The sequence below is a fragment of the Mirounga leonina genome, unplaced genomic scaffold (genome assembly GCF_011800145.1).
Source record: "Mirounga leonina isolate KUSES-001 unplaced genomic scaffold, KU_Mleo_1.0 Mir_150, whole genome shotgun sequence".
Lineage (NCBI taxonomy): Eukaryota > Metazoa > Chordata > Mammalia > Carnivora > Phocidae > Mirounga > Mirounga leonina.
This window is the reverse complement of record NW_023270374.1, coordinates 7,533,005-7,559,870: the sequence shown is the minus strand read 5'-3', so window position 1 is coordinate 7,559,870 and position 26,866 is coordinate 7,533,005. Positions and strand designations below refer to the sequence as shown.

Below are 26,866 nucleotides of genomic sequence, written 5' to 3'. Positions count from 1 at the left end.
TAACATGATTTATTATTTTATTATACAAAGTACACACACACACACACACACACACCTCCCCCTACAGTCAGGAAGGGGGCTGCTCACATCTTAACATAGACTGGCCATCTTCTAAAGTAGGCCATATTATTTGTTTTTATACCCTAAGATATTTCTCTCCCCTCAAATATTTATATCCCAACTACAAAAAATGGAGCTGCAAAGGGTATATAAATGAGATTTTCTCGTTCTTGTTATAGTACAATCACTTAAGGTGAATAAAGAACCATGAGTGTAAGGGGGGGGGAAATCACATTAAGGAATGGAATGTATATGTTACCTGCAACAAGCAGCTGACTTATTTGTTGTCAGTGGCACCTACTCTAAATTAACTGGTTTGTAGGGACATGGGCACATGAAACTACGAGACAACATGCGCCAAGCCATTGCTTGTACTTGGTTCCAGAAGGCACGTTTCCTGCACTCTTTATAACTAAAGACAAATTACAGGAAAACTCAGCATGTAGATTCTGCCCACTTTGAGGTATTAAATGCATAATGAAAAGATTAGTTACGTCCAATTAGCATGCAATAGAAATATTTTTAAACCAACATGGTTAAGTGTTAAGATTTTTAGAAATCAAAATATTTATTCACATAATTTTAAACTAAAGTCAAAGGTAGTAAATCTTCTGTGGTGATGATTTAAGTGCAAGTGATGCTGGCTTTCTTTCACATTCGTGTCCTTCATTCAGAGAAAAGGCAGATCAGTTGTTCTTGAACAAGTCAATGCAGCTCTGCAGGAGGGAGACATTGTTCTGGAAGACAAAAGTCGAGGCAGACCAATGAATCTCTCTAGAGTCCAGACCTCCTACATATCTGTAAGAATTCAACTCAAACCCACAACTTAAACTTTCACAAGAGATTTAAAGCCAGCCAAATTGGATTGGGTGCTTTTCTTCATTAAATCTCAACTGAACCTCATCCTACAACCTGCACCCCAATTTCATGTTGTGGAGTTCCTCTCCCTCTGAGGGTCTGGGACTGCCACCTGGAGAAGCTCACAGCTCCACTGCAGGTCTGCTCTCAATGCAATCCTGCCCATTTTGCTTACTATGACGTAACCTAAATGCTATAGAAGAATTTTTCTTTGAAATTGAAGGCCCTGGAAAGACCGGATAAAAAAGTGCTAAAAATTCAGATTACAAATGATAAATATTCGTAAAGAACTTAGCACAAACTGCTTTACAAAGACGAACTGAGAAAACTCAGAACACTCAACATTACGCGTATAATTTACATATACAGGACACTCCAAAACCCCAATTTAAAAGGTCATACACAACAGGACCTGGACTTAATCAAAAAGTAAATAAATGTTGTAGTCAAAATAAAGAACTTCAAAATACACACATATGTTCAAAGTCTTCCTGCTTAACCAATGCTGATGGGCCAGACAGCACTTCTGGGACTCACACACAGATGCACCTAGGAACCACCGGAGGAGCCATGCCCAGAAACTGAGCCAATTGCTCTGGGCACCAAAAAGTCTTTAAAAGCTCCTTTAGGAGATTCTAATGTGTACCCAAAATTGAGAACCATTTTTCTCCATCTTTTCTGTACCAAATTAAGCTACAGACATTAAATATACAAGGAAGTTCTTCCTTTCTAAACAAAAAAAGAAATTAATATTAAGACACTAATATGCTCTTCTCCAAAGCAGTATTTCATCATGATGTTGTAGAATTTTGGTTTGCAGCAGAAAAATTCCAACAAGTGACTCCCACCTACATCACAGGAGATTAATCGCACAGGAGATTAATACCACAAAACAAACGTCATCCACCCAATGATGCTGAGATAGTGAACTGGGAAATAACCTGAGAGGGGGAATCCTAAAAAGCTTCTGGAGGACACTTTGGAGGAAAACACTTACCCTGGCATGCTTTATTTCCAGTTCAGACATTTCAATTAGATTCTTTCTAAACGCTGCCACTCTCTTTCGTTTGAAATTGATTAGTTCTATAAAAGAATGTATACCAACAAAAGCTGAACAATTTCCATCTTTAACTTCTAAATATCATTCTTACACATAATCTCCAAAACTGATACACACATTTTCTCATATTATTTCTGCAATTGGGACATATACCTGACATTGCCTTTAAATAAAGATTTTATTTATTTGAGAGAGAGAGAACATGAGTGGGGAGGGAGTGAGAGGGAGAAGCAGACAGACTCCTCTGCTGAGCAGGCAATCCGATGCAGGGATAGATCCCAGAACCCTGGGATAAAGACCTGAGCCGAAGGCAGACACTTAACCAACTGAGCTACCCAGGCGCCCACCTGTTTTTTTAAGATTTTATTTTTAAGCATCTCTACACCCAACATGGGGTTCGAACTTACAACCCTGAGATCAAGAGTCACATGCTCGACCTACTGAGCCAGCCAGGCGCCCCTGCCATTGCCTTTAAAATGAGCACTAGCACTGCACCCAATTACTGAGCATCAAAATTCAGAGAATGCCACGGACTACTTGGGAGAATCTATGAAATGAGCAGTCTTGCCCTGAACTTCTAGTCACCAGTACTTGTGGAAAGAAGGCTGGGGAGGTGGTGAGCCACATATACATACCCGCACCAATGGCTATTTCTTTAATGATTATTTTTAAACTTGTGGTGAAACTACTGCTTATGTTCAGACTGCTTCTCTGTAGATATGATCTATACAACATGCTACCTTTACATCTATTATTTTCTATCACCAAACACTATTCAGGATTAATGCCCCATTAGAAATTAGGGTAAACCAAAAATAAGTACTTCCTCCCTTGGATTCCTTTCATAAACGTGTAGTTCTGGTCATCACTCCGTTGGTCAAAGCCCTCCCCAGCTCAAGCTGGCACTCTAGTCCTCAGGAGCAAACTTACCCTCCTGTACCAGGTCTACACAGCACCAACCAAAAGAAAGATGAAGCAGCCAACATTAAAAAGGAAAAACTTACAAATCTTATCATGAGGGTTAATGACATTACCTTGGATATACTAAATAGGTCTTCCCGGAGATCAGGATAAACTCCTTTCCTCTAGGCCTGCACCCAGGACCAGGACTCAACGCTAACCTGTCTCATTCTCCCGTGATGCCTGTCCACACCACCATCTTTTGTACTATGCTCCCATTCAATGCAGTATTCTACACAACGCTGTACTTTTAAATATAGCATAACCAGGCTTATTTTGAATAAAAAGGATAAAATCTAACACAGGAGCAAACCTTAGGTAAGGACAGGCCTAAATTGGCACCATTTTAAAGCTTTGCGGTTTTTCTTTAATCCCCTCAGAAGTTGTCAGGGCTAGTAAACTCTGACCTATGTAATAACTTAAGATTTCAACTCAGGAGTTTTGAAGTGTGTTCTTTTCCTTATAAATTTAAAGTAGCTAATTAAAAACAAAAGGCAAAAATTTATTTTATCATGGCGGCAAGGAGATTCCTTTGAAAAGAATCCAAAAGACAGCCAAGCGAGCATTATGTGCATGCCCCTTTCAAGATTTTTGTACAGAGAAGCTCTGTCTCTTACAGCTAAGGAATTATAGTACTGAAAACAATGAGCCAACACAAAGGCTCACTATTATCAGAACGTTTTCAAATAATGCTTAGATTCCGGAACCACAGGGGAGGGGGAAAAAGTTCTGAGAAAACAAAGTCTTTAAAATGAGATAGGGATTTCTCACAGAAACTCAAGTTTGGGGGTGAATTCGGTACAGATTATCAGTATAATTACATTCACATTCAGGAAAATACATTCTTTACTTTCTGGCATGTTCCATTGTCCCCTGAGAACTGCCAGGTAGTGAGACCCCCTAAAGAGAAGACTACAATTTACACTCCTGTTTTGTGGAAATGGAACTCTATCTCCTGAATTAAGTTAAGCCATATTCCCCCCTACTCTGGAAGTGGGTAGGCAAGAAAGAACCCCAAGGCTATAGATTGGAACTGAGTCACCACCATGGACTCATGATTTCTGAAAAGAGTTACAAACCCCTCCATTTCCTGGCTCTGTCTCCTGAAGGGCCTAGAAGCAAACATACCCCAGGAGGAATGAGCACTTAGCACCCAAATCTTGTCACAATTCTGTAAATAGAAACCCAGGGGCGCCTGGGTGGCTCAGTTGGTTAAGTGTCTGCCTTCGGCTCAGGTCATGATCCTTCCTGCTCAGCAGGGAGCTTGCTTCTCCCTCTCCCTCTGTTGTTCCCCCTGCTTGTGCTCACTCACATGCTCTGTCAAATAAATAAGATCTTAAAAAACAGAAACAAAAACCCATGTCTCTAATAATGACAAGGAAGGAAATGTGGGAAAGAAGGGAAGGCTTGTGTTTAAAGGATGATGATGGCCAAGGGCTTGGAAAGAGAATGCTAGAACTGGGGGAGGGGAATTGCCTTTCTGCAACCATCACAGTAAAGGCTGGCTCAGACAAGAATCAACACAGACTAAATTTAGGGAGAAAGTATGATGAAGAGCAGGCTATCTGCAAGGTCTTAAACTGTCTCCCCACACACTGCTGATTAGTGGCACGGCGGGGGGCAGTGGGGGGAGATTAACTATACAGTGGAGAAATTGGGCAACACCCTGATTGGGTAATCAAACTTAACACCACAAATGAGGGGGAAATGGGACATAAGGTGCCCTCAGATGAGACACCTGAAAGACACATTACTCAGATAGTATTCTGGAAATGCATAACCAGAACCTATCCATAAGGAAATAAACATTCCAAAAATGAAGAACACTATTTGCAGAGACTGTGGTCCCCCAAAAGGCAAATGTCATTTTATTTTTTATAGTTTTTTTTTTTTTTTTAACATTTTATTTATTAACTTTTCAGAGAGAGAGAGGGAGAGAGCACAAGCAGGGAGAGTGGCAGGCAGGGAAAGAAGGAGGTTCCCCGCTGAGCAAGGAGCATGATGCGGGACTTGATCCCAGGATCCTGGGATCGAGTCCCGCATCAGGCTCCCTGCTCTGCGGGGAGCCTGCTTCTCCCTCTCCTACTCCCCCTGCTTGTGTTCCCTCTCTCGCTGTGTCTCTCTCTGTCAAATAAATAAATAAAATCTTTAAAAAAAAGGCAGGGGCAGGGGTCCCTGAGAAGGGTTCCTTCCGAATTAAAGGAGACAGAATAAGAGCTACGGTAACCTAATGGCAACCCTAGAGAGGAGGACGTTATTGGGACAAACAACAAAATGGGAATATAGACAACAGGCTGGAATGTATTGCATCAAAGTTTGCCAAAGTCAGTAAGTATACTATAGGGATATAAGAGAAATACAACACAAAGTTTTTTTAGGGATAAAAGGACAGTAGATACAACTTAATCTCAAATGGTTGAAAAAGGAAAAGAAAATTCCACCCCGTGTGCATTTATAAACATACACGTGCCACTACGTGTGTGTGCAAGTGACGAAGCAGAAGAGGCAAAATGGACAGCTGGGGAACTCCAAGTAAACAATGCACAGGTGTTCTCTGCATTATCTGTGCAACTTTTTTTCTATAAGCTTGAAATTATTTCTAAATAAAAAGCAAAAAGTAAATAGCCCTGCTCAACCTTCTTTTGCAGATTCAGAAAGCTGTTCAAATTTCTGGCAGCATTCCTGCTGGTGTGCCTCAGCCAACTTAACATCTTTGCTTTTCAACCGGGCCTTATCCAAGGCTTTGTTTGAGTTCTCATAGTCAGTGAGGGCTTTGGTGCGTCTGTATAAGAGATCCTGAGAAAAAAATTAACAGACAGCAAATGGTAGTTAAAAGTTATCCTGAAAAATGGCTAGAGAACAAAACAGGAGGAGTAAGTATCTAAACTACTCTAAAATTAAAAAAAAAAAAAAAAAGGCCCAAGTATCACAGTGCCAATGCACTGTCTGAAATGTCAGAAGGCAACAATCTAGTCCACTTCTACCTCCCCCGCTTCCATTATGTTTTTTTTTTTTTAATTTCAAGATTATCCTAGGAACAGCAATTCTTGCAGCACTGTTGAGAGCTTTTGGAAATTCTTTATATGGATCAAAAAAAAAAAAAAAAAAAAATCCAAAAAACCCAAAACAAAACAAAGACAAAAAAACACCCAACAGTGAAAACTAAAGGATCAAATCATTTCCATAATTCACTCATGGAAAGCAGTTTCAGAAAATTAATCACTTCTACCAAAACAGCAGGCACTGCTGGGCGGGTCAAGTGATGCTACTAGAACACAAGTGAGGCAGCAGGAAGAACGTTCTTCTGACCTTACCCCACCACAAGCCCTGCCTCAAGTCCAACAGAGGCTCTCACATCTGAAATAAAGACTATTTGCAATCTCCAGCAATGTACAAGTTACCACCATATTTAAAGCAGAATAGATACAGGAGGCTCAACATACATGTTTTTGTGTACACTCAAAAAACTTGGGTTTATAATCAGCTCTCAAGTCCATTAAAATACAAAATAAGAAATATAGTCTGAAGTATATAAAAATATATCCAAATATAAGACTAAGGAAACATGCCAAAAGACAAGTTAACTAAAAATGAAACTATGAGGAAAATCATGAATTTCTACTTCCTAATGACATTTCAGGGCAGTGTTATGCCCAGTGAAAGCATGTTTCATTCCCAAAGGTCATTCTGCTTACCACTTAGTCTTGGTTTTGGTGAGTAATGGTTTATAGACTCAAAAACTGCAATTCAATAAAAAACTCACAAAACCCCAAAACCTCTTCTCCCTCAGAGCCCTTCTGGAATGTGTTCGGTTATACCCACATCCAATAACCTATAATCCCCCGAATTACTATCTGTCCACTCAGCACCACTCCTACTGCTCCTGATACAAACTAAGGACACAATGCCACAAAAAGGTATGTTCCTGTAAAAAGATTTCAATCTAAAATGGAACCAGAGGCTATGAAATGGAGAATCTCACACACGTGCCCTCAAAAGAATGGAACCTAAGAACTAAGGGACTGATTTCAAATGCCCAATTTATAGAAGACCCAGAAGATAAGAGACTTATCTCCTGTCTGATCAACTCACTTCTTGGCACAAACATCCTCAAGCCAATGAACTTAACTGCTTGAATGTCCCTCTCTTCACACTCCTACTAAATACAAGCCCAGCCCAAACGCTTAATGCACTTGCCTGTAGCTTGCTACAGCATCTGTTTCCTGAACTGCAATTCTTCTGCTATTCCCAAATCAACTCAATTTCTGGCCAAACTGGTCTCAGTTTACCTCTTTATTCAGTATTACTTACACAAACAATCCTGACAAACTCCTACCTTCTTTCATTTTCAACAACAAAAACAAGAACAAAATAATACATCTCTAACAGGAGACCTCTTCTGGGTCATGGCAAGGTGGTCTTGTATTGTTCTGACGAGTTAAACACCTGCTGCCTTACCTTAGCAGCCTCTATGTTGAGCATGTAGTATCGGAGAAGCTCTGTCAGCTTTAAGTCTTCATCTGAGGAGACTCGGCTTTCTACTTTCTATTAAAAAAAGTAAAGGTCACCATCATCTAAGCAAAAATCTACAGATTATAAAATATATAATTAAGACCAACATAAAAATCCTTACCCTAAGTTTTTCAAATAGCTCAGCAACCTTCAATAGGTACCTGAAAAGATACACATGATTTTGGCTTAAGGTCTTAAAATCATGTATGAAACGGGACCTTCTCAGTAAGACATGAATGAGTAAATGCAGGAATCTGAGCGTTTGGTGCTTTAGAATTAATTTAGCAAACTAGTACTTTCATCACCAACTGGCCCAATCTAGTAGAGAAGATGGTTACAGAACTGAGCACATCTACAGTGCCACACTCGTGGCTATCAACCCCTCTCTCAGTGCCCCTCAGCCACCTTGCCATGCCGATACTGTGCTCCTAGATAGTCTTTAACCAATGTCAACGCTGTGTTAACCAAGGGCAGGTTCTAATGAGCTGCCACCATGGGTGTCCCAAAACCATAAATATGCTATTTAAATAAAAAAAAAAATAATAAAATTTTTAAAAAGCTACTGTTTCATTTTGACATTAGCCTGACTTCCATCTTCGAATCAGAAATACCACCAGCACCTATTAAACCAAGCCCTAACTGTTAAGTAGAGTGGTCTCACACCAGAAATACCCAGGATGGAGGAACTGTGAATTCATATAAAAAAGCTCAAACCAGACTGGGGTCATTGCATTACCCTTAAGACCACCTTAACCAAAACAAATTTCTTAATTCCATGGCTTTACCAGGTGAAACACCACTTGCCAGAGAACATATAAGGCAAACTTCATTCAGAGACAACTCCAGAATTAAATCAAAAAAAGGGGACAGTTTGACAACAGCTACCATGTTTGGTATAGAAGTGCCCTCTGAGTACCCTACAAACATCTTAAACTGTGTCTATGTTCACATGGTGTATAAAGATTTGAGTGCTACAGACTATACTTTCCTCTACTCTTGATGAGCTGGTACTCAAAAGCAGAAGTGTAACTATACAGTCATTCCTCATTACACCACTCAGGGCTTTTCAATTAGGGGAGGAGGGAAAATGCTTTTCCAACAAAAACTTACTTTTTGATGACCGTGGGCTCTTCTAAAGCCAGGCTATGCAGGCAGGCTGCAGTGTGGATATAGTCATCTGCAACATCTGCAGAAACAAGGACAGCCCTTTTTATATGAACAGAGCTAGCACATGAGCAAAGCTAAGTGGCTAGTGGGTGAATGGTATTTACTTTTATGAGATCGGGTCATTTTGTCAGCTTTTGCACATGAATCCTTGATCCTATTATAATAGTTAATGAGGAAATTCTTCTCTTGCTCAAAGAAGTCATCTACCTCCTAAAAGGGGAAAAAAGAAATTTAAGAAGCAAAACTCTTAAAAATACGAATGTATTATGCATTAGAAGAAACATTAAGAAAATAACCTCATGCATTAAGAACTTTAACCTTTATGGACCAAGGAAAGCCAAACTGACAAGACAGCATTTCATGCCCAAGATCAGCAAAACTCAAGCGTTGGCAGGAAATGTCAACAGAGAAAACAATTTAAGAGTCACTCAACAATGCCCAGGAAAACTCTGGTATCCTCTCTAACATCCAGCAATCCTGGCAGAGAAGTGGTTCTGGCTGGCAGGTTACAACTCAGCAGTGGATACCCACATCTGTTTGTATGGGGGGTATATTTGGTGCGCACCAGTCAGGGATGCCAAACATCCTGTGATATGTGAGTACAGGACAGCCCCATACACCTTAAAATGCACCAAAGAGAAATTCCTAGAGTTTCCAAATTCCTGACAATGCCCTCTACTCAGCACCTACACTCTGGGCCCCTTGGTCAAGCCCTCAACAAGTGGCAAAGTTAAACACAAGACGGTAACTCAGTTAAAAAATGGAAGGGGCTGAGGAGTGAGATAAAGATCACCCATGAGGGTAATGAGAGACCTGTTTGTTAGTCTTTTAAAACAGCTCTGTCCAACAGAAATATGTGAACTACATGTGCTATTTAAAATTTTTCTAGTAGCCACATTATTAAAAAAAAAAAAAAAACAAAACACAGGTGAAACTACTTTTAGTATTTTACATTCTTTTCTTCACATCAGATCCCTGAAATCTGGACATGCAAATAAAATTAAAAATCTGGTGTGGCTGGGTCTACCAAAATGGACAGTAGTCCTGGAGAATTGCATGAAATACTAATCCTGTAGCTTATTTTGTTTTTAAAAAATAAACTGAGTAACCGCTCTCTGTACAGAAAAGGAGAAAAAGAACAAAGTGTGAGACTGTTCTTATCCCCTCACTTAAGAGAACAGGATATTTTAGGAATATAAGTGAAAATTCAATGAGTAGATAAAAATAACCAAAATTTAAAAAATTTTTAGGTGAGGTTAATACCATTTGTTTCAAAACATCTCTTGTGAAGAAATAAAAGCAGCAGCAGAAATAAAATGTAACATGAAGAGTTTTCTACAAACAGCTAAAAGCCCTTACCTTAACTCCAGAAAAAAGGACCTCATCAGCACTTTTCACCACACTTTTGAAAAAGCCACCAAACATCTCTTTGGTATTTTTCCGCCTAACACTTAGCTGGAAAAAAAGAAAGAAAATCATGAAAAAATAGTTTATGGTATACATATTTCTCTAAGTACTTTAAGCTCTTAAGTATCTTCCAAGTGATACTGTGTACTAGCATAGGAACACACATAAGATACCTTTTAATTCCATCTTAGCCACCAAGTCTAAATAGGAATAAACAGCAAAACCTAAACACAGGTCACAGTTCTAAAAGCGTGACCTAAGGGCGCCTGGGTGGCTCAGTCGTTAAGCATCTGCCTGCTCCTCGGGAAGCCTGCTTCTCCCTCTCCCACTCCCCCTGCTTGTGTTCCCTCTCTCGCTGTCTCTCTGTCAAATAAATAAAATCTTAAATAAAATAAAAGCATGACCTAAAGATATTTTGGAAAAAATACCTGGCACTAAGTCTCAGTGGCTTTTATTTTATACTTTATTTATTTTTAATAAACTCACGGACCCAAGATCAAGAGTTGCATGCTCTTCCAACTGAGCCAGCCAGGCATGTGTTAGTGGCCTTTAAATCCTTGGCTGAATTACTGTACTGTTGTTCTATGTTGTTCACTGAACTTCACTGGTTAGATGATACTGAGGAACTTAAGTCAGGGCTTGCCTCAAACATATTAAGTAATTAAAAATAAATAAAGAAAAGAAAAAAAAAAGGCCAACAGGGCACCTGGGTGGGCAGAGATGGTTAAGCCTCTGCCTTCAGCTCAGGTCACTATCTCCAGGTCCTGGGATGGAGCCCCACGTTGGGCTCCTAGCTCAGCGAGGAGGCTGCTTCTCCCCATCCCTCTTCCCTAAGCTTGTGTGCGCACGCACGCTCTCTCTCAAACAGATAAAATCTTAAAAATAAGGCAAAACATACAACTCCTTCCAACAAACAGGTAACCAGAAACAAATGTGAACTGAAATTCCTCTTAATCCCAAAATTGGGGTGCCTGAGTGGCTCAGTCAGTTGGGTGTCTGACTTTAGCTCAGGGCATGATCCCTGCACATCAGGCTCCCCGCTCAGTGCGGAGTCTGTTTCTCCCTCTCCCTCTGCCCCCACACCCGCTTGTTCTCTCTCTCTCTCAAATAAAACCTTTCAAAACAAACAATCCCAAAATTAACTGAAGGCAAAAACTGGTCCTTTATTAAAAGGCGAGAAAAGTAATCTTGATGCATTTTATAAAAATGTCTTGAAATGGATCTACGGGGGAGGTGGAAACAGTATCTAAAAAAAAGATTCCATTGTCCCATTAAAAAATTCAGTACTTTAAAAGTCAACTTTTCAGAAAATATATCAGGCCATCAAGTATATTTATTTTTTTAAAGCAATCTCTACACCCAAACATGGGGCTCAAATTCATGACCCCAAGATCAAAAGCTGCATGCTTTTCCGACTGAGTCAGCATGGTGCTCCTCAAGTGTATTTTTTTAAAAAAATACAGTCACATGGGGGCTCCTGGGTGGCTCAGACAGTTAAGCATCCATATCTAACTCTTGATTTCAGCTCAGGTCATGATCTCAGGGTTGTGGGATCAAGCCCCGCATCGGGCTCTGTGCCCTATAGGCATGGAGCTTGTTCCGGATTCTCTCGCTCTCCCCCTGCCCCTCCCCCACTCCTTCCCTAAGTGGGGGGGTGGCTGGGGAATAGGAAGAAATACTGTCATGTGCATTTTCACTGGATCATGGAAATGGAACAAAAATGCCTTACATCCTGATCATATTCCAGGAACACATGGAAGTTGCGATCTTTACTGAGAACAGGGTGAGAAGAGAGCCGCTGTAGAAAGACTTCATGGGAGGATACAGTCTTCTTAAAGACTGCAAGATACTCACTGGAAGAGAAGCACACAAGGCATTCATCTGGCACCGCTCGACTAAACGACCAGTATTGGTCCTGGTTATCACCACTGTTCTGCTCATGCCACTAAGGGAAAAAACCTGAACTGGACCAAAACATTTTGGTATAACCTTTTATCTAATTAGTAATAAGGCATTTGCCATTTGGGAACCTGTGGAATAAACCAAAGAAAGGGGAAAGTAATATTATAACCGGAGTTAAGAGAGCAAGTCTACAAAGTCCAAACCTACATGCAATTACTGCTAGTATTTAGCAGCCACAGAACACTGGTTTCTGTCAAACAACGAAGAAAATGCCTTAGTCCTGCACCCACATACATAGCACTGAAGTCTAATAAGGCTTGGAATTATCACACATTATAAAGGGACTTTATCTCAACCTAGGTATTACAGATCACTCTAAACTTCTCAATGGTAGGACTTCAGTCTGTTGTGCTCAGTATCTTATTCTCAGAACAGGCCATGACAGGTACTCCAGCATGTGCGGAATGACTTAGTACCTGAGGTGTGTGAACACTGGCCCTAGAGAATATGGCCGTGGGGCAGAGCACAGAGGACAACTGCTGAGATGGGCACCACACTGACAGTGGAAGTGGTGGAGGGAGCCAAGTTAGAGGTGCAAGGATAATTTCGTAACTAACTTTAATGCAAATCCCCAACTGTGATACGGTTTTGTTTGAAATAATTACAACCAAATTAAACATGCTTCCTATGAACCTAGGACTTCTTTCAAACCATCAATGTGATTATTATTCAGAGTGCTTCTCTGCAACCGCATCAGTGCAGTCTAGTTTCAGCTATACATCAGTCAGCGGACTTCAGGGAATAAGACTTAGTACGTTATCAGCAACCTGAAGAGTTCTTATCTATAAAGACACAAAGGCTTACTTCTTCACTATGCCAGACCAGCATTCTAGAACAAGTAGTCCACATGGGGGAAAACAATCAATCTATCCAGTGTCCGTCCCCCTCCCCCCGCCCCCGCCCAAGGGAATCAACCGCAAAACACAGTTCTACAGGACAGCGCACTAGGCAACTAATTAGCTGCCATACTTTTAGAAAACGGCCAGCTTCTCCTGGTTTCTGTACACTTCACCACTTTGATTCTTCTCAAAAGATACAGCCCCATCAAGAAAACCCACTTACGCTTCCAGCTCTTGCTTCATCTTAGCAAATTCTTCTTTGGTCATAGACCCTTCACCCTCTCCCAATTTCTGCATCTTTTCTCGAGGGCCATCGAAGTCAGGCTTTGTAGGAGCAGGCGGAATCTGTAGGAGAGGCAGGTTAACTCGCAAGCATCCTTGTCCCGGCAGTGATGTTCTACTCAGTGCCTATGCAACAAGGAGGCAGCCAGCCCAGTGGGACTAACAGGTCAACCACTGTTTTTCTCTTATCCTTATTCCTTTTGGCCATATAAAAGAAGTCTCCTCCCCACAACTGGGCACTCAGACTGTAATCATTTGTTCAGGTTATCCATTACGGATGATTTGTAGGGGATAATAGTGTTTAGCCTGCTTCAATGTCAGTTTAAAATGTATATATGACAATCAGTGCTAAAATGAAGTCTGTGAAGCACCATCAAACTTAGTCTCTAGACATCAAAGGCAATTTTTAATTCCACAGGATAATTAGAGATTCCAATTTTGATGAACAGAATATTCTCAAACACAAGCTTCAACACTACTTTTATTAGCACAAAGACAACTGCTTCCTCTACTCCTTGAGCGGAGGACACTTTTTGAGAAATTTACTGTACACCATTACCATTCTGAGGTTTTCCTAGAAATCAATTCTACTTGATGCCTGGAAGTACCAGAGAAATACCAAACCCAAAGGTAGAGAAGATTCAAACCATGAAACCATTTAGTCTATTATGCAGGTCTTAAGAGTGTATGTATGCTTCACCTCACAGCTATAACACGATTCTCATGTAGTTTAGCCTTACCAATAGTACATGGTCTAGTTGGTAAATGAAATCAGAGTTTTCACAATCCATTATAAAAAATGGGTAAAAGTCTCTTTAAACAAAATGAGTAAGAAGGTAGAAGAAACTGGCTTCAGTGATTATTTGATTTTCCAAAATGCACTTACGATAAGCCCAGCATAGTCTGCAGTTTCAATAAGAGTGTCATGGAGCCACACAAAGTCTTCATGTTGCCTTGTAACAGAAAACTCTGGGCTCTGAAACGTGGGCAGCGTGGTCTGTGAAGAACAGAGTAAAAAGTTAACTGGTAACCACCACTTTCTGATAAAGCGGTTTGGGTTTCCTGGGCTGTGCTATGGGAAAATTCTGTGTAACAAAACATCTCAGTGAGACCCAGTCAAGAACAAAAGCAGCAACACATGATCTCCTCACTATAAAAGTCATCGCTGAAGATTCAACATGTTCTTTAAGGAATTCTTTTCACATAACTCCACCTCTCAGGTCAACTCAGGCAGATATAATCACATAGTCGTCACATTGTCTCCTGAGTGAGGTATGCTAATCAAGCCACCAAGGTATTAAAAGAAAACCACATGGGGGAGGACTGTACAGATAGCGTGTCTGTATGCGGGAGATGGCATGTAACCCAAAAGCTTTGTATAGAATCAAACTGCCCAATTCAAACTGTGCTTCAGCCATTTATTTCACTTAAACCTGTGGCTCAGTTTCCTCACCTGTATAAGGGGATAATACGATACTATCATAAGGTTATTACAGAGAGAAAATTAAATCCATATAAACCCTTTACAATGCCTGGTTTAAGACAAGCATTCAATACATTTTAACTAGTATGGAAGGAGAAAGGACACTGAAAATGTTCCTGAAAGGATGGATTCTGAAACATTACGTTTACTCTCCACATTTTTCAGATAGGCATTATTGCCTTTGTCAAATTAAAAATTTGTACATGAGGCATCAGGGTGGGTCAGACTGACTCGATTTTTGGCTCAGATCATGTTCTCAGGGTTGGAGATTGAGCCCTGCATCAGGCTCCAGGCTCAGCGGGGAGTATGCTGAAGATTCTCTCTCTCCCTGCTCATGCTCTCTTTCTCTAAAATAAAATCTTTTAGGGCGCCTGGGTGGCTCAGACATTAAGCGTCTGCCTTCGGCCCAGGTCATGATCCCAGGGTCCTGGGATTGAGTCCCACGTCAGGCTCCCTCCTCAGGGGAAGGCCTGCTCTCCCTCTCCCACTCCCGCTGCTTGTGTTCTGCTCTCGCTATCTCTGTCTCTGTCAAATAAATAAATAAAATCTTTAAAATAAATAAATTAAAATCTTTTCTGAAAAATTGGATAAGGAAAAAAGTGCTTTGAATCACAAGGAGCAGGAGGGGCTAAGGCCAATAACTTACTAAATATGGGAAAAAGCAAGCACTTCTCACTCATGCAAATAAAAACAAAGGTGGAAGATTTGAGCTGTGTAGGTAGTGGCTCCACACATCACTATGCCTGGTTTGCTTCCTCATAAAGCAGAGTATAAGCCACACGAACATCAGCAATACCCACAGCCCTAAGGCTCCACCACAGTGGAAAATGCTGAAGCAAGAGCACTTATCTGATGCTCACCACAAGCAAGATGAGGGATGTTCTCACTCAGCAGTCGTGCTACACTGCAAACAAACAGCAACCATTTTGGTTCAGGATCATCTCTTCTTGCCCACTGTGAACCACAAAGCTACAACATAGCACTGCTTTGATTACTGAAGTCACTCTGTCACTTACCTTGGTGTGCACTGTAAATTTGACCTTATCTCTCTCACTGAGTGCATCGGGTATGTCAATCTGAAGCGAGGGATCAACATTCAGGTCCACAGACACAGATCTCAGCTGAAATACATTTTTTGGCTATTAGTTTCAACTTCACTGTAGTGTTAAAAAGTATCCTTCCAAAAATGGAAGCTAGGAATTAAAAAGCATTCTATACAAGATCATTTATAACAAAGTCAGTTTAGATATCTCCTAAGTTTATTTGAAATCGTGGGGAAACCTGCTCTTTAGATGAATGGGTAGGTCCAAAATATTCCTGTATTTCTGAACAAAGCAACCACATGATTTTAGGTCTACAAGAAAAATACACTTAACCAAATATTTCAACTAAAGCAGCTTTGAAGTAGACAGAACGAGATCTTGAACTTCTCACATAAATACCCCAACTACAAAGAAGCATTACCAGATAGTACACAGAACTGAAAGAAGTTAGAAACTAAGAAAAAGAGGGGCGCCTGGGTGGCTCAGTTGGTTAAGCGACTGCCTTCGGCTCAGGTCGTGATCCTGGAGTCCCGGAATCGAGTCCCACATCGGGCTCCCTGCTCGGCAGGGAGTCTGCTTCTCCCTCTGACCCTCCTCCCTCTCATGCTCTCTGTCTCTCATTCTCTCTCTCTCAAATAAATAAATAAAATCTTTAAAAAAAAAAAAAAAAAAAAGAAACTAAGAAAAAGAGAAGACACAGAGAACAGGCATGCGGTATAGGGTTCCTAAGTAGAAGGAGAAGAAAGAAGGATAAGAAAAATCAGCTCGAGAGAACAATTTATAGTCAGGGATTGTTTCAAAGAGATGAGAAATCTAGACACAAGATGTGATTTATTATAAAAACAAAGGCTTCAATTAGGAGAATCCCACTGTGGTGACACATAAGGACAAAGTGTGAATACTGCCCTGGAAGCAAAAGTAACCGATTTTGTGATCTGGAAATTCAGAGGAAAAGAATATTCAATTTCCTTTTCCCAGTTTAAGAAGAATTTTGGAAGAACTAGATTGTTGGGGGGATGTGGTTAAAATGGCTTTCCTATTAAATTTAAAACGTGATAAATTTCCTAATTCTGAAAGCAGACAATGATGGTCAATCTGAAGATCTGACACAAACACAGCATGACAGTGTATGTGGAATAAGCAGCTCATCCCCCTCTCACCCAACTAGTAATCTAGTGCTGAAGCGTCACAACACTGATTACTGAACCCAGCGAATGCCAAGTGAAGACTGGCATTAAGAGGATGACAGAGCAAATTCCCTCTGAATTTCCTTTTGGATTCTTTGCTTCAAAATTTGAAGTTCAACAACAAGGTTTAACTTTTGAAACTAGACAGTCTGGTTCAATCAGTTCTATAAAGATTAAATATATTCACATACAAAAAATGGATTATTTCTCTCCCCTTTCTATCTTAGAAGCAATCAGTACTCTCCTTTCCCAGTGAGCACTGCAACTAAAAATTTTAAACTGCAAAAACCAGTCAGCCCTAGAACAATGGCTCTCCTCTAAGAACGAAGCTTCAAATAATAAAGTTATTATACAAACAAAGGCTTCAGGTATTAATACAGTATACTTAACAGTCCCTGACATCTCAACCCAATACTTCTTCCAAATGGATTCTTGATGACTCCTATGAAATGTTTGCTTCTTTGGTTCAATTTTCACATGTCCATTTATGAGATCTCTGCAAACAGAGATAAAGCTTCAAGGTCAGAGATACTTCATTTTATCACAACTGTGACTCTAGCTCTGACATTTCTGATAAAAGCTTCCTTCCTTCTGTTCATTTACCACTGGGCAAATACAGTGTTGGAAAAGACCTCAAAATACAAAAAAATTTGTTTGCAGAGAATACTGGCCATGACAACTATCTTATGTTTATATCTGGTAGTCCAGGAAATAAATAGGCCAGGTATAAAAGAAACAAGAGATACTGCTGGAAAGACAGGGTAGCCCATGGGACAGGTCTAAGGTGCTCTTTCCTAAGATTCCAGCTCCCAAGTCACAAATCCTGGTTTCTAGCCAGCTCTCAATTTCTGAACACTGACAATTCCATTTTGGCCCACTACAAGTGAAGCAAACTCCATGAGTCTACAAACTCCACATGGACTACATTCTGAATTAAGATTGAAAGACCCAAGGGGAACATAATCTAGTAAATGCGTTCATTTAAGCACCTCAGTCAAAGCTACAATGGACTTTCCCAACTGCTTTTTGTTCCACTCAACAAATTATTCTGGTTTCCTCTCTTCCCATACTTTCACCCATAGAGAGGTAAAACCCCAGACTACTTACTATATTACCACCTTCCTCTTTTGTCAGCATAGAAATATCAGGTTTTGGTTTTTGTTTTTTGCAACAAGGACACAAAGAAATAGCAAAAACCAATGGAGATTTCAAAAGACTTTCCATAAGATACCAAGCATCCAAGCTTCTTCAGCACGTTATCATTTTTTGCCAGGACACATCACCCTAGAAAGGGATTCAAACAAAAATCCAACCACCTGACATGATAGTCTTAACCACCAAAAAACCCCCAGATAACACAGTAAGTCTGCATTTGAGCCTTAAAGAATTGTCTGTAAAAAAGATACTAGCAAAATTCTAAGCATTCAGGTCATCACCAACTCAAGAGTCCTCATTCACAAGTTAAATGAACTTTCTTGTACTGAAGAAGCATATAACCCTCCAGATAATGAAGCAGATACATCATCAAGGAGTAAAAAATTGTGAAATCTTCAAAGCTTCTAAGTCAGCACTGTATCCTGACTCCGGAAGCACAAGTGTGATTAAAAGGTCAGCATTTCTTCTGCTTAGTCAACAAAAACAACACCAGATAGCCCCATGCCACAGTACTTGCTAAATAAATCACCAGGATGGAGGGTATAAGGAAAACACCCCTCCATGTATTTCTCCCATTCACACACCTCCATCCCCTATCCTAAATAAGTATTCAGAGTACTGCTTAGCACTGCAGGCCAACACTGTCAGTCTGACTTGGGCCAGAGAGGTCAAAAATGCCTAGAATGGTTGTTTAAATCAGCAAGGAAGCCAACTTCAGAACTATCTGACCTTAGGCATATTAATTTTTCTGTTTCCCAGTTCCCTTAGGTACCTCCTGAGAATCGAATTCAAAACGTTATCTACTCTCAAACAACGAAGTTTTAAAACTTTCTTCTGGGGCGCCTGAGTGGCCCAGTAGTTAGGCGTCTGCCTTCTGCTCGGGTCACGGTCCTTGAGTCCTGGGAACCTGCTTTGCCTTCTCTCTCTGCCCCTTCCCCCTGCTCATACTCTCTCTCAAATAAATAAATAAAATCTTTTTTAAAAAATCTGAATGCTTGGTAAGAGAACCTGAAAAGGAAAAAACTTGATACAGAATCCCTGTGCATTTCCTCACCTGTTTATCACCTTTACAGCTGAGACATCTGATACTGCTTGCGGAGCTCTGAGCCGCTAAGGACCACTTTTGGTCCAAATCTTACTTATGACTCACGCTGGTACAAGACAATACCACTGCAAAGCTCTCTCTTCAAATGGCTTAATGGCTTACAGATGGCAAAGGGTACCTACCTCTGTGACTGGACAACACAGAAGGCTAGATTCTGAAATTCAGAATCAACAAGAGGAACAGAGAAAATACTTACATAAGGTATATGTTATGGTGACTACAGACTCCAATTTACACTAGCACCATACAACCAAAATGACAAGACACAACACAATGGGAAATAATTATCTCACAGTAACTGTTCTGCTAGAATGGAGGCTAGCTGAATAGCCATTTACATCAAACTTTTAGGGCAGGGGATGGGCTAAATAAATTGATGGGTATTAACGAGGGCACTTTTGATGAGCACTGGGTGTTACACTAAGTGATGAATCACTAGATTCTGCTCCTGAAACCAATGTTACACTGTATGTTAACTAACTACAATTTAAATAAAAATTTGAAAATAAAAAATAAAACCAGTTTTGCACACAGGAAGAAGTTGGATACACTAGCACATGTGACACCAATGAGTCTTCCCTTTAAACTGGTTTCTATCTCCTAAGGATTTTGCTTTGTTATCCTTCCTACTGCCTAGGAACTAAGACCCCTTTCAGGGAGATGGGCAATATGACATGTCATCCATGAATGGTCTGTTAACAACATGAGCCAAAACAGGCAAGAAGCCTGCCTTGTAAAACAGATTTTCAATTTGATCACAAGAGCCAAGAAACGGGATTTCAGCTAGAAAAATATGTACACCTTGCTCAGCCCAATACTCATTATTGAGGAAATTAAAAAAAAAAAAGCTCAGCTGCAGACTTACTCTAAATTTGTATTAGTTCTGAAAATAAGACTCACATGACCCTACTTATGAAACACACTTCGCCGTTTCAATTCGTAAGACGTGCTCTATTAGAAATTCTAATACCATACCCTCCTCCAAACCCCTCTTTATGGTTCAAGTATTGCTACCCCAAGTGTTTGTTATGTTTTCCTCCATCCTGAAAGGTAACCACAAGCTATTTATTATCTGCATTCAATTCCAGCTTTTCATCATAGCATTGGTGCATGAGAAACAATTCAATCAACTATAAGCAATGTATGAGCTCTGCTTTTACAGATATTTGTCCTCATCTCCTGCCTCCCTCCTCCCACACCAACTGGATCTCCCCTTCCTATAATTCAGGCCTGCCAATATCATCTTAGTCCTCAAAGAGAACAGAACCAAAGACTTCTGGAAAATTTCAGTCTACAAACACAGGTAATAGCTATGGAAGTCATATGCTTTTAAAACTAGATAAAGGGATGCAGCAAGTGATCAGATTTCCACCATTCATCTTGGTGAGATGGGACCCAGAGGGACCCATCCCTGCTGACACCAACCATTCTAACCGGTAGTCTACCAACACACGAGCTGCCCACGGTAGAACACCGCAGACTGCAGGGCATTTGGAGGCTACGTAGCCCCAAGTTCCTAGAACAGGAACCGAGGCTTGGAAGAAGGTCAGCGCAGCGCACTCAGCGAATGGATAAACTGAATCATCACTTCACAAAGCTGCAAGCCTATGAACTAGTCAAATTCCAACAAGGAACCAGAAAGATTAAGTTGAATTACTGGCTTAAATACATTAATTTCAAGAAATCCATCTATATGCCAGATACCTGAAGTATTTTCAAATGAGCTCACAAAACAAATAGGTTGAACTATATGATCTGTAATGATCTTGTAGCACAGAATTTTTACTAGGAATCAATAAACCAACACTACATAGGAAGTAGCTCCAACAAATCCATTCAGAGCTCAAGTCCTTTGCCTACCCACCAAGGCTGCTCCCAGCAGTTTCCTGGTCTATCAAGTCCAGGGCCCTCTGAAACAATCCTGCTATTTTACACACTAGTTATGATGAGGGTGTTTAGAAACATTAACCACCATGCTCGCTTAGGCAGCACATATACTAGAAACACTCACCGCCTGATCCTCATGAACTTTTTTTCATGAAATACACATAGGTTTGAGAATAAAATTGACCTTTACCACCAATGAAGTGGTTCAGCAACATGTACAGAGAACTGTCTGAAGTTAAGCTTGTGTCATCTAAATTTGAGACACAAATGGTAGCATACAAAGAGAAGGCAGCCTGCTTCGTGGTGGTGTTTCTTCTGCTTTGAGTCCGAGGTAAGACATATTTCCCAGATCATTCAGATGCAAAGATTGCAATACCAGCTTTTTAAAATTTTATCATTTACCAGCTCTCTGTATCCATCAGCACAATGTTCAAGCTTTGTAGTGCTCTCTGTGAAAGGCCAAGCCAAAGCCTTGGAAGTTGGTGACATCTGCATTTGTACTCTTCACAATTTACACGGACTAGAATGAAAACTTACGAGTCTGCCCCACCAAAACAAGTAAACCATAAACTCTTCGGGCAGAAAATGCACACCGCAGGTTAACATAAGCAATTATCTTGAGAAAATTACCCTTTCTCTCCAGACCATAGTAGTACTTTAAAAAATTACACCAAATTTGTGAAAGGAAAAGCAGGAGGGAATCAAGCCAAGGACCCAATTTCTAAAGTGAAGGAAGTTCGGTCATTTCTCTGCTCCTCCAACTACAACTTACACACTCCCCCCTGTGGTATTTATGGTTTGCATTTGGGGTGTGAAACAGCTGATGATTTCCACATTCCTCTTTTGGGGGAAGATCTCTTTTTAAGAGTTAACTCATTGGCCAATTATAAATAGGTGTTAAGAGGTAAAGAAATAGCTTTTTGGAAAGCTAGATCATGCAGAAAAACTTCAAGTTATACTTGTGAGAAGTTTGCCACATTCATGTGAGACAAGATGTCCTGCAGCTGTCTTCCTGCCGTTTCAAAAAGTAAAGGCAGAATTTTACAAAGCTCTGAAATACTTTCCTCAAAAGAACTGGGTTCATTAGAAGTTAGGTCGTTTCCTTAAATACTGCCTAACTTCACTGTATGAGCTTTTCACCACTGGTTATTTGAAGCATTTGGAGTACTAACCTAAAGAACTACTCTTGCCTAATTTCCTCAAGCACTCAGGCCCTGACAAAGCAAGATGTTCAAAAAGCAGGATTTTACACCAGTTCTACCCACAGCACGCTTCTCCGTGAGCTTGCATCTCGGCCCACAATGCTCCGCGAGTGCTGTGTCAGAGCCTCAGCAGCCTCAGGTTTCCGAAGTGGCACTGAACTCCACCATGGTAAACAAGCTGCCCCTGTAACCTTCAACTGCCCAGAACCTGCTGAAGAATACCACCTTTTACCATCTTTTGTTATGGTTCCTCAATACTGGTAAGAAAGCTAATTCCAAAGATGGTCAACAATGCTTATGTTTTTATACAGCATATTATTTCCTTAGGATTTATCAATCCTAGATCTGACAAAATCTGAAATGGGCTTACTATATATTAACCTCTGTAACACAAACTGACCCACACATATCACACATTTTAGGGAGAAAAGTTACGAAGTGATTCTCAAGGGACCTTTGACAATGCGTAATTTTACTCTCACTACTGGAGGGAAGGGAGCGATCACCTAATAGAGGCCAGGAATACTAATGAACACCCTACAATGCACAGGACAGTTCACCACAACAAAAAATTATCAAGCAAAAAATGTCCACAGTATTTAGATTGAGAAATCCTGCTTTAAACTAAAGCTCTAGGGCGCCTGGGTGGCTCAGTCGTTAAGCGTCTGCCTTCGGCTCAGGTCATGATCCCAGGGTCCTGGGATCGAGTCCCACATCGGGCTCCCTGCTCAGCAGGAAGCCTGCTTCTCTCCCTCTCCCACTCCCCCTGCTTGTGTTCCTGCTCTCGCTGTCTCTCTGTCAATAAATAAAATCTTTAAAAAAATAAAATAAAATAAAGCTCTATATTAGATGGTTAGGTCTCACCAAATGAGAATCTCAAAGTGTAGAAAATTCTCCCCTGGCCACTTTTTCCTCACAGCCAAAAACAAAATGTGAGCAGATTATGACCTGCCAAAGTAGTATTCACAAATAAGGATCCTCAGACACAGTGTACAAGTTACTGATCCAGAACTAAGGTTTGGGCAGCTCTGATTAAGTCACACTTCTGGCATGTAGAAAATTAAGAGAAAAATGAAGTCAACCATTTAGTATAAACTTTAGTCCACAAAAATTAGTAAATTTGGACTTGCTGTAGTATTGTTAAAAGTTCAAGATTGTTCCTATAACAAACTGTAGGTCACTCTTCATTCAAGCTGAAAGAGAATAGTGTCCCCACAACTTCCACAAATAAATAAAATCTTTAAAAAACAACCAAAACACACAGGGCGCCTGGGTAGCAGTCTGTTAAGCATCTGACTCTTGGTTTCAGCTCAGGTCATGATCTCAGGGTCCTGGGATTGCACCCCCCAGTCAGGCTCCACTCAGGTTCCACGTTGCGTGGAGCCTGCTAAGGTTCTATCTCTACCTTCCCCTCTGCCCCTCCCACTCGTGCTGTCTCCAAAATAAATAAAATCCTTAAATAAATAAAATAAAAACAACTAGTTGCAAACCAGAGCAGCACCATAAACATTAATGACTGGCTGAGGAGACCCCATTCAACCAAATTCCACATAACCAACTAGTTAAGGGCTAAGCTGTAATGGCGGTAGATGGGGAGGAGTATCACCTCACAGCTTTTCTTATGTGTTAAACTTAACTACACTCTAGTAGCAATTTATCATTAAAAAAAAAAAAGTCCAAGAGGCAATCAAGACCCACAATTCAATTTACCATAGGTTTGCTAGACTAACAGGAATGAGACTCATCAACTTAGAAAGATACACAATGACACTCTAAGTAGAAACTCAAAAACATGCTGCCCACCTATTTTAATGACTTTTTGGCAAAGGGAAGGCCCAGAAAGCCTGGAAAAGCACAAAATGACTGAAGGCCAGGGTAACTAATTTGCAAAAACAAGGTCCTGCATAATCTCCAATTATTTTCGCCTACCCATGAAAAACTCCAAGACACCAGAGAACTCTGGAGGAATGGGGAATCTCAGTACTAGTTTATCATGACGATAAGGCCTAAAATGGGTTAATATTTTAACCCTTTCAGGAGCTAGACTTGGTAAAACCTTACTTTTCTAAAGATCAAAATACAATCTTTCCTACTACTAAAGTGGAGTTAAAAAAACAAAATTAATCATGTATCTCTTTTCCTCAACTGCTTTCTGGGAAAGGAGACAAATCCCAACACCCTCAACTAACGGATGTAACTAAACGGAAATATCAGGCTACCAGATACAAACCAATACTCCTTTTAGTTTTGCTGACCAAGCTGAAAAAAGTACTTGCTGCATGACTGTTCAAAATTCTCGAGTCAATTACATTCCCTACTTTATTAGTGGATCTAAACCCCATGAACCCCTATCCTCATGTAAATCCGTAAGTATATGGGAGGTTTACACTTAAAACATTTTCTGTAAAAATGTAAAATACTTCACTTGACTAAAAGCTGTATTATGGCAAGAAAATAGTTTGCCCAAGATTTGACTTCCTGTTATTTCACATTTGTCCCAAACTCCCTTTTGCTTAACAGTGAAAACCACTTAGACTCAATCCACAGCACAGGGCTAACATCACAGACATAAGAAAGCAAAATGAGGGTGCCTGGGTGGCTCAGCCCGTTAAGCGCCTGCCTTCGGCTCAGGTCATGATCCCAGGGTCCCAGTGAGTCCCACATCGGGCTCCCTGCTCAGCGGAGAGCCTGTTCACCTTCTCCCTCTGCCCCTCCCCCTTGCCTGTGGCTTCCTCAAATAAATAAAATCTTTAAAAAAAAGGGTGGGAGGTAAAACAAAGCCATGAGTAAGAGTAGTATTTTATTAAGTTTTTTTATTTCCTGATTTCTGTAACTTAATAATGCTGTATAATCCTTTCCTGTATCCACTAAAACTGGCAGGGAATAGCCTTTATAATCCTCCAATTCTACTGGAGCTCAGAGTAGTGGGAAAATTACTTTAAAAGCCCGCTACAATACAGTGCAGTAACATAAGAAGGTCAGTTGAAGGAGTTAAGTCCTTTTAAATAGCGATATGAAACAGATTCTGGATCAAGAGATGAGGTACCAGATTGAGGGGAGGGGGTCGTCAAATTGCCGTCAAAATTCCTATTCAGCATCTAAACTTCTTCAGAAAAAACTATGTCTATAGTATTCTAAAAAGAATCATGACCAAGCTTCCACTTTTAGTTAAAAAAAAAACACTTCAACTCTCAAAAAAAAAAAAAACCCCAATCAAGAGCCCTACCTCACACACAAAGTTGCATTTCAATAACTAACGTAGCAATGATACCCTTGTTGGAAGAATCCAGCTAGCTGTGTGTTAACTTCTGTACTTCCTAGATGAAGAAAAGTCTCTCCACACGTGCTGTGTGTGGATCAAAGGATGCCTTTGACTTCTAAGTAGATGGAACTCTGTAAGATGCCCTCCAGGTTACTTACATTTGAGAGAGCTTTGTATTCTTAAATTTCTTTAATTTTGTCAGAAAAACTTTCACGATGATGATTCTGCACATAACCTTGTGGCTCGTACCCACCTCTGAATTGCGAAACTAACAAGTGTAAACGACCAATGAAAGATAACCTGAACTTACTGCATTAGTTTTCTTTTAGACCTCAAGATTTAAGGGGCATAGGGCTAGCTTACATAAACACAAAAGTTTTTGGAAGGAAAAACTAAGTTTAACAAGTATTTGAGTACCTACTAAAAAATGACAAAATTCCCGCAGTGACGCATTTGGCGTTTACAAAGTTCTAAAGAACATGCTTCAGATTTGACTTGATGGAATTTCCCCAGTATATGGGCCAAAAAGCTTTCCCAAAAGGGGGGGTGGGGGTGCAGTTCGAAGGCAACAAAACCAAAATATGCCATTTACTGCATAAGTGGATTTCACATTCACCGTCAAATCTTTACAAAGCCAGAGGAGTTTTCACAACTTTTTACGTGAGAGTACTTTTCGAGTCTGCAGAGAGAAGCTCCAGAGACTCGCCGCGCGCCCTCGGTACCGGACACCCGGACGCGTGCTACCAGGACCCGTCCCGCGATGCTCGCTCTCGCCTCGGGTCTGCGGCCCTCAAAGAGGAGGGAGCAAAGGGCGCGCGGGGTCCGGCGGGTGCCTCCGCGTGGCCGGGAGGTGGGGGTGGATTTTGCGGGGAAACAGAGCTGCAGGAGCGGCCCCCGAGGAATAGGGGAAGGAATGTGGGGCTCCGGGAGGTCGGCGGGGCCTCCCGTCCTGGAGCATGAGGGCGAGGAGGGCCTCACCTTGCTGCAGTCCTCCTCCTGCTGCTGCAGCAACTCGGGAACCGCGGCCATGGCGACGCGGGCCTCGAGCGGGGGCCTTCTGGCTGTGCGGGGAAAGAAGAGGCTGGGCCGCCGCCGCCTCCGGGGCGCCTCTCAGGGGCGGCCGCGGCCCCGCCTCCGCCAGCCTCCCTGCCCGACCGCGGCGGGAGGCCTCCGGACTCCGCCACCATCCCAGCAGCCCCGGGAAAGGCCAGCGGCGCGCCACGTGCTCCCCCAGAGCGGCCTCCCCCGTCCCCGCTGCCGTCCATCTTGGAGCCGGGCAAAAAAGCTACGCGTGGCCTACCCTCGCTCCGGGCCACGCGGAAACGGCCGACCGCAGGGCCGCGACAAGGACTCGGAGCAACGGGTACTCTCAGCAACGCGCGTCTCAAGAAATCCCGCGCTCTTGCGCGGGGCAATTTATTACTTAGCCAGAGTC

At 41.3% G+C, this 26,866-nt stretch overlaps 1 protein-coding gene and 1 non-coding gene across 2 annotated transcripts; both read right to left on the bottom strand.

Annotated features, from left to right (window-relative positions):
- Positions 1–26,831, bottom strand: SNX5 (sorting nexin 5). The gene is made up of 14 exons (XM_035005798.1): positions 26,732–26,831; positions 26,410–26,492; positions 15,607–15,711; positions 13,994–14,104; positions 13,049–13,170; positions 11,754–11,877; positions 9,977–10,072; positions 8,722–8,827; positions 8,561–8,636; positions 7,572–7,611; positions 7,397–7,483; positions 5,575–5,734; positions 1,916–2,001; positions 1–797 (listed from the first exon to the last, which is right to left on the bottom strand). Exons 2-14 carry the CDS (start codon positions 26,458–26,460, stop codon positions 747–749), a joined length of 1,215 nt encoding a protein of 404 aa, XP_034861689.1. The 5' UTR covers positions 26,461–26,492; positions 26,732–26,831; the 3' UTR covers positions 1–746.
- LOC118011647 lies at positions 20,437–20,673 on the bottom strand. The gene has a single exon (XR_004679522.1). It is a non-coding gene; the product is annotated as a small nucleolar RNA SNORD17 (small nucleolar RNA).
- Positions 26,832–26,866: the final 35 nt, after the last annotated feature.

Excerpts from the sequence above, each read along its gene's own strand:
- SNX5 (XM_035005798.1), bottom strand. The coding sequence starts at position 26,460 with ATGGCCGCGGTTCCCGAGTTGCTGCAGCAGCAGGAGGAGGACTGCAGC. Across the intron at positions 5,735-7,396 it reads TCAACATAGAGGCTGCTAAG|GATCTCTTATACAGACGCAC; the intron begins GTAAGGCAGCAG and ends TTTTTTTCTCAG. Across the intron at positions 2,002-5,574 it reads TTCTGAATCTGCAAAAGAAG|AACTAATCAATTTCAAACGA; the intron begins GTTGAGCAGGGC and ends ATTCTTTTATAG.